We start from the raw sequence: 8,390 nt of genomic DNA, 5'->3' as shown, positions 1-8,390 counted from the left end.
TCCTTTGTAGGGACATGGATGCAGCTGGAAACCATCATTCTCAGCAAACTATCACAAGAACAGAAAACCAAACACCGCATGTTCTCACTCATAGGTGGGAACTGAACAATGAGATCACTTGCACTCAGGAAGTGGAACATCACACACCAGGGCCTATTATGGGGAGGGGGGAGGGGGAGGGATTGCATTGGGAGTTATACCTGATGTAAATGACGAGTTGATGGGTGCAGCACACCAACATGGCACAAGTATACATGTGTAACAAACCTGCACGTTATGCACATGTACCCTAGAACTTAAAGTATAATAATAATAATAATAAAAGCCTGAAGGCAAAGGAATAGGAAAACTCAAAAGGCAAATGCAAGCAAACAGAAAGAGTAGGATTTACAATATTAAACCAGGTTAATTGCAAGGTAAAATAACCGAAATCTGTCCGGGCGCAGTGGCTTACACCTGTAATCCCAGCACTTTGGGAAGCCGAGGTGGGCGGATCGTGTCAGGAGTTCAAGACCAGCCTGGCCAACACGTTTCGTGAAACCCTGTCTCTACTAAAAACACAAAAATTAGCCGGGCTTGGTGACGCACGCCTGTAATCCCAGCTACTTGGGATGCTGAGGCAGAAGAATCGCTTGAACCCAGGAGGCAGAGGTTGCAGTGAGCCGAGATTGCACCACTGCACTCCAGCCTGGGCAACAGAGAAAGACTCTGTCTAAAAAAAAACAAACAAAAAAACCCCCAAAAACCCCTGAAATTTAAATAGGGTACAACTAAAATAAAACCTAACTTGAATTTTATGTACCAAATAGTAAGTACAGAAAACAAACTTGCAAAACCAAAAAAGCGGAAAGAAAAGTAAACATAAAATAAGGAAAAAATAAAATACAGTAATAGATTCCAGTTCACTGATTTCAGCCCAAGACAGATCAAGTGGACAAACACATTTAACTTTATCCCCTGAAAACAGAATACATCTTCTTTTCAAATGCCCATAAAATTCATGACAACAACTACATATTAAACCACAAAGAAAACATCAAAAACAATGTACTAAAAAACATTCTCTGATTACAATAAAACTAAATATGAACAAAATTAAAAATTTTGAAACCCAGTCACCTATACAATTAAAAAAAAATCTAAACATACATTAGATTTAAAAAAAAAACAAAACTGAAATCACAGACTATCAAGCTATAACAATAAAAATAATGCCGATGAGAATCTGCAGCATGCGAGTAACACAATGCAAAGAGGATAATTAGTGGCCTTGAATTTTTTAAAGAATAAAAAGAAACCAAGTTTTCAACTCAGGAAATTCACAACCACAGCAGCAAACAACACTAAAGGAAAGTACCAAGCAAGCAGAAATTAGAATACAGAAAAATGGCATGGACTAACCAGAAGAAGAAAAAAAATAATAGAACCAAAAGATACTAAAGTACAAGATACTATTTTCCTTAACTCTATGTAGAACTCTTATGAAATCGATGATTACACAGAGTATCATAAATACTTCCAAAGTGACCTGAGGGGTATCAGAAAATCAAACCAGGCCAGGAACAGTGGTTCACACCTGTAACCCCCGCACTTTGGGAGGCCAAGGTGGGCGGATCACCTGAGGTCAGGAGTTTGAGACCAGCCTGGCCAATACGGTGAAACCTCGTCTCTACTAAAAACACAAAAATTAGCCAGGCATGGTGGCAGGCGCCTGTAATCCCAGCTATTCTGGAGGCTGAGGCAGCAGAATCACTTGAACCCAGGAGGCGGAGGTTGCAGCGAGCTGAGATTGCACCACTGCAGTCCAGCCTGGGCAACAGAGCACAAGACTCTACCTCAAAAAAACAAAAACAAAAAAAAAAAAAAGAAAAAAGAAAAAAAAAGAAAGAAAAGAAAACCAAACCGATACACCGAATGAAGAATGTTGTCTGAGAATTGGTCTACTGTCAAAATATATGAATGAATGAAATAATGAATAACTGAATTAGATAAAACATTATGGTCAGATATTTCACAGGTGCCATATACTAATGCATTAAGAGACAAGTAACTCCAATCTAATTTAAATTGATCCATGGCACAAAGAGAAACGGAAAGTTTCCATTAAAAAATGAGAACACTGATAGAGACAGTAAAACCAGAAAAGGATAGTATAGAAAAAAAAAAAAAAAGACAAACCAATTTACTATTTAACTGATTCCAAAATCCTGAAAAAAAAAAAAAAAGATAAGCAAATACAATCAAGCAATACATTAAGAAAACGGTGTATCATAGCCAAGTGGGATCCATTGCTGGACCAAAAGGATGATTCAATATTAGGAAATCTAATCTAATGTGATCCAGTAACTCAAGTCACCATATTAACAGTTCAAAAACTAGAACTAGCACTTTAAAAAAGAAAACTTCAGACCTCTAAAGGACACACCAGAATTTGTTATAATGAACCGAGATGGCACCATTGCACTCCAGCCTGGGTGACAAAGAAAACCCCAACTAAAAAAAAAAAAAAAAAGAAAAAAAAAATCATTTTGGCTACTGATGTTAATTAGGGTAGGAGGAAATAGGCACTCCTTGTTTTCTGGTGGTATAAGTTTATATTATTTCATCTTTTTTGGAGACAATCTGGAAACATCTATCAAATTTCAGATGCACTGGAACCCACCAATTCTACTTCAGTTACCTTACAGGTATATTCACACAGATACACCTATCAGGATCTTTCCAATATTCTTTTTTTTTTTTTTGACACGGAGTTTCGCTCTTGTTGCCCAGACTGGAATGCAATGGCGTGATCTCGGCTCACCACAACCTCCGCCTCCCAGGTTCAAGCGATTCTCCTGCCTCAGCCTCCTGAGTAGCTGGGATTACAGGAATGCATTATCACGCCCAGCTAATTTTGCAGTTTTAGTAGAGATGGGGTTTCCCCATGTTGGCCAGGCTGGTCTTGAAACTCCTGACCTCAGGTGATCCACTCACCTCGGCCTCCCAAAGTTCTGGGATTACAGGCGTGAGCCACTGTGCCAGAACCATTTTCTTAAACATATGCATATACTGCTCTTTCAAATACAAAAATTAATTTTAAAAAAGAATGTTTTACACATTTAAAACAAGTAAGAGTATAATTGGATTGTTTGTAACACAAAGGATAAATGATTGAGGGGATGGATACTATTTTTCCATGATGTGATTATTACACATTGCATGCCTGTGTCAAAATATCTAATGCACCCATGTATACACCCACTATGTATCCACAAAAAAAAGAAAAGCTTAAAAAATAATTTTAAAAAATGAAAAAAACAAGAATGTTCTCTACAACATGGTAAAAGGTAAAGAAACTTATAAAGTTAGAAGACAAACATTTTACATGAACAGGTTGAACACAGATGACACTGTTTCTCTTTTGAATGTAGTAAAAATTAAAAGTAAATATTAAAATAAAAATTAAAGCTTGGTAACTACAACAATATATTTTGTAATAAATATTCTTGATGTTGAAACATGAGCTTTATTCCTACATAACTGGATGTAATCAGCTAGAGCACATTCTGCAGCCTATGATTTGGCCTCTTGGAATAAACTGAATAACCTGGTCTAATCAGATTAATTCACAGATTTATTGTCTTCTTCAGTGCATCTGCCAGGCATCAACAAAATATGAAACAACATGGAAAAGATAAACATGTAATGGAAAAAGCTGTTACAGTTAGTATACTTAGAATCAAAACTGTCTTATGCTCTGTGTGATCAAAATGAAGAAAAAAAATCAAAAACATTTCTAACAGTCATTATTTTACCTTAGATTTGATAATGTGTCTTTAACCTTTTTTTCTTGGTAATGCCAGCTTTTAAGAAAAAAACTTTTAAAAAAATTTTTTAGGGATGGGGTCTCACTCTGTAGGCCAGGCTGGAGTGCAATGGCACAATCACTGTTCACTGTAGCCTCAAACTCCTGGGCTCAAGCAATCCTCCCTTCTTAGCCTCTTGAGTAGCTGGGACCACAACCATGCACCACCACGACTGGCTAATTTTTGTTTATTTTTTATGTTTTAGAGATTGGGTATCATTTTGTGGCCCAGGCTGATCTCATACTTCTGGCTTCAAGTGATCCAAACGCCTTGTTTTCCCACAGTGCTGGGATTACAGACAGGTATGAGCCACCACACCCAGCCAAGAAAATTCTTATAAATAGAGATATAAACTTGAATAAAAGATCAAAATAGTCAGATTATGGCAATTTTAAGTATTTACAAAGTAAATTGTATACCTACATTACATGTACAGAGGATTTTATATCTTACTTTCCAACTACCTTAAAGAGGAAGAAAAGAGAAGTTACCTGAAGTTGATGGACAAATCCAGCATTAGGATTAATACAAAATCTTCTTTCTTGAACATAAGCAAAAGCATCTCTGAAAACAGAAAAGAATATTAATGTGACAGCATTATTTAATGAATTAAATCATAATCATACAACTTAGTATTAGAGACGGGTAATGAGTTGTAATGGAAAAAGCATGATGAGATTAAATATAATTCCTTTGCTCACCAGCTATATGCTTATGGCAGCTTGCTCAACTTCTCTAAGTTCTATTTTGTCCACTGGTAAAATGAAGAGTCTAATAACACCTACCTTGGGAAAGTACTATGAATAGGAGATAAGTGTAAAGTGGCCAGATGCAGTGGCTCATGCCTGTAACCCCAATCCTTTGGGAGGCCAACACAGGAGGACTGCTTGAAGCCAGGACTTTGAGACCAGCCTGGGCAATGTAGTCAGACCCCATCTCTACAAAAAACTTAAAAATTAGCCATGCACAGTGATGTGGTATAGTCCCAGCTTCTTGAGAGGCTGAGGTGGGAGGACCGCTTGAGCCCCGGCGTCTGAGGCTACAGTGAGCTATGATGGTGTCACTATACTCCAGCCTGAGAAACAGAGGAAGACCCTGTGTCTAAAATAAATATATAAAATGTAAGCATTTTGTGCATATAGTACAAGTTCAAGCTCAAAATATTATCGTTGGTTAAAGAGGCTTATTTACTTTTGTTGTTATGAGGCTTAAATTAGATAAAAGTGCCTATAATAGTACTGAGCTCACAGCAGAGACCCAATAAATACAAGTTATTTCCAACATTAATGTTCTGACAAAATTCCGAATAAAAAGAATATATACAACATAAAGTCCATCAATACATGTTCAATCTTTTTTCAATTAAATATTTGTATTCAGGCCAGGCGCAGTGGCTCACCCCTGTAATACCAGCACTTTGGGAGGCTGAGGCTGGCGGATCACAAGGTCAAGAGATCGAGACCATCCTGGCCAACATGGTGAAACTCTGTCTCTAATAAAAATATAAAAATTAGCTGGGCATGGTGGCGTGTACCTGTAGTCCCAGCTACTAGGGAGGCTGAGGCAGGAGAATTGCTTGAATCCGGGAGGCGGAGGCTGCAGTGAGTCGAGTTCACACCACTGCACTCCAGCCTGCCAACAGAGCAAGACTCTGTCTCAAAATAAATAAATAAATAAATAAATAATTAAATATTTGTATTCAAATAATATTCTCTTAAGAATAGATATTTTCAAGCAAAGTTTTCCATTCTAATTTAAATATAAAAGGGGACTGAAATAGAAAGAGGTATCAATGATTACTACAAGATTTCTAATTTGTAGAACAAGAAAAACTGAGGAAGGAAATACTGTACATTGCCCAGGCTTTTGCTTTGTCTTAGGGTAAGAAGCTCATGACCACCCCCATCTTTTAAAAAATCTATATAGAATGCTTGTAAAAGATGATTTTTGTTAAGAAAGACTACTCTGAATTGTAAACAGATGCTGCACACAATTCCTAGGTAATTTTTCATCCAACTATTGTTAAAGTAGAACATGACAAATTAGCCTTTTAAATAAGGCAAGCACTAACATTTGTGTTCAGGAGTTTTCATACTCAGACCAACCAATTCTCTTGTTGTAAGTAGTTTTTCATAGAATTTCCATATTAGCCTATGCATATCTATACAACTAGATAAATTAGGTTGAGACTAACCATGGAATAAGGGCCTGCCTAATCAAACATGACTACATGAAAAATAATCAGGGGAATAAGAACTTCAAACTTCCAAACCATTCCCATTAAGCTTCATTTTAATGAGAATTTAAACTGTGGCTAGGTTTTAGGGTATTTTCTTACCTGTACTTCATTCCAAATGTTTCCATAATGTACGCAATAACAAAGGCTGCACTGAAGAGGGGGAAATAATTTTAGAAAACAACCAGAAAATACAACTCATTAATTAAATGTTACAGAAAGAAAGATTATTTCTAACTTCATACCTTCTGGAGATCCCTGCATTTCCATGCACAAGAACTTTTCCTGAAAAACATGAATTCGTTATTCTAATAGAAAAACACCTGAGTCAGCAGCTGAACTATATTGAAACCACAGTAAAGTAACTCCTTCCTTATATACTATAATCGCTTGGATGTTTATTTTCAAATCTTTACAATTTGTTATTATTAACTGTGTAGAGAATATACCAGACTCTTATTAAAGAAATTGAAAGCTCACAGAGAATTTGAAAACAGTCTACAGGGATACTCCAGAAAGCCTATCCAAATGAAACAAGTAATTGGGAAAATAAAAATTTGGGAGTAAGCTACTACATGTAATTGTAACTTCCATATCCTGCATTTAGGACAAATACCAACTAAAAAATTAACAAATAATCAAAATATAAACATTAGTTAAGGAAAGGAAATATTATTTACCTCCCGTTTGTAAGCTCCCATCAATAAATTCCTTAGTCTGGAGGCACAAGACATGTGGATTAATGTAAGCATAAAATAAATGCATATAATGAAATAAAATGAAACCTATTGAAAATAATTTCCTAATTTATAGGTATAAAAATTATCTTAATTCACAAATTTCCAAAATGCTACAAATAATTGTCTTGTAGTAGACACGTCCAAAAAAATAAAAAATAAAATAAAGAAGCCAAAATTTAATTTGAATCTAATACATTCACAATATGATTCCTCAAATTTCTGGAGATCATAAAAAAATTTTCTACAAATAATTCATTTTTTTAAAAAACACAATCACATAATTTTCAGTCATAGCAAAGTAAAAGTAGTAAGCTTTACAAGCACAATTAACGGGGCCGGGTGTGATGGCTCACACCTGTAATCCCAGCACTTTGGGAGGCTGAGGCGGGCGGATCACCTGAGGTCGGGAATTCGAGACCAGCCTGATCAACATGGAGAAACCCCGTCTCTATCAAAAATACAAAATTAGTTGGGCATGGTGGCTCATGCCTGTAATCCCAGCCACTTGGGAGGCTGAGGCAGAAAAATCACTTGAACCCAGGTGGCGGAGGTTGTGATGAGCCAAGATTGCGCCATTGCACTCCAGCCTGGGCAACAAGAGTGAAACTCTGTCTCAAAAAAAAAAAAAGAAAGGAAAAGAAAAAAGAAGAAGCACAACTAAGAAGTCAAATCATAAATAAATTTAAATGTTATTTTTTAAAATACTGGTACCTACCATAGGGAAAAAACGTATTATATTTTCAACTGGATTATCTGCAATATCCAGGACTAAATATCTGAAAATAGAGTATTTTGTGATAAGCACACTTTAAGTAAAACACTTAACGTATTTTTAAAAAATAACTCATTATTTCTTGGTAACCATGACAAGAACGCAAAACAACTTTCAAAGTATCATATTCCCAAGAACTGTGTGGTAGATTTTACATTGCTTGAAGGCATTAAAACCTGAAACACCATGTTAACATCTCTGATATTTTAGTATTTAAAAAATCCATTAGCCTGGGCACAATGGCTCATGTCTGTAATCCTAGCATTTTGGGAGGCCAAGGTGGGAGGATCACTTGAGCCCAGCCTGAGCAACAGAGGGAGACTCCATCTCTAAAAAATATTAAAACATCGGCTGGGTGTGATGGTGTGCACCTATAGTCCCAGCTACTCAGGGGGCTGAGGTAGAATTGTGTGAGCCTGGAAGTCAAGGATATAGTAAGCTATGATTGGGCCACTGCACTCCAGCCTGGGCAACAAAGCAAGATTCTTATCTCAAAAATAAATACATATTTTATTGGCATATAATGAACCATTTGGCTAAAATAGAAAAATCACAAGCAGGAAGATACATTCCTCTAGATCAGAGTGGACCTAGAAATAAAGACAAAGGTACCTGTAATCGTTATGTTATTCTTTTATTTCTATCAATTTCTCTAAGACCAGAAGATTGTTCTCTAAGTGGTCCTGTGACCCCTGCTCATAAAACTACAGAGGACATTTCAGAGGAAGTCCAAAGTCTAAAAGAGAAGGAACAAATAAAAACAGAAGGCATGGTCTATGGAACCATGACTCAAA

The 8,390-nt window shown here is 36.4% G+C and overlaps 1 protein-coding gene across 1 annotated transcript in view; it reads right to left on the bottom strand.

Moving 5' to 3' along the window:
- Nucleotides 1-8,390, bottom strand: part of STYX (serine/threonine/tyrosine interacting protein) — a 49,672-nt gene that overhangs the window by 11,294 nt on the left and 29,988 nt on the right. Inside the window, exons 5-9 of the mRNA XM_017849470.1 lie at nucleotides 7,540-7,600; nucleotides 6,765-6,801; nucleotides 6,330-6,369; nucleotides 6,187-6,237; nucleotides 4,340-4,412 (exon numbers count right to left, since the gene is read on the bottom strand). Coding sequence (XP_017704959.1) covers nucleotides 4,340-4,412; nucleotides 6,187-6,237; nucleotides 6,330-6,369; nucleotides 6,765-6,801; nucleotides 7,540-7,600 — 262 coding nt within the window. The remainder of the gene's footprint in view (nucleotides 1-4,339; nucleotides 4,413-6,186; nucleotides 6,238-6,329; nucleotides 6,370-6,764; nucleotides 6,802-7,539; nucleotides 7,601-8,390) is intronic.

This window comes from Rhinopithecus bieti, unplaced genomic scaffold (assembly GCF_001698545.2).
Source record: "Rhinopithecus bieti isolate Rb0 unplaced genomic scaffold, ASM169854v2 scaffold_29928, whole genome shotgun sequence".
Lineage (NCBI taxonomy): Eukaryota > Metazoa > Chordata > Mammalia > Primates > Cercopithecidae > Rhinopithecus > Rhinopithecus bieti.
This window is presented reverse-complemented; position numbering and strand designations above follow the sequence as displayed.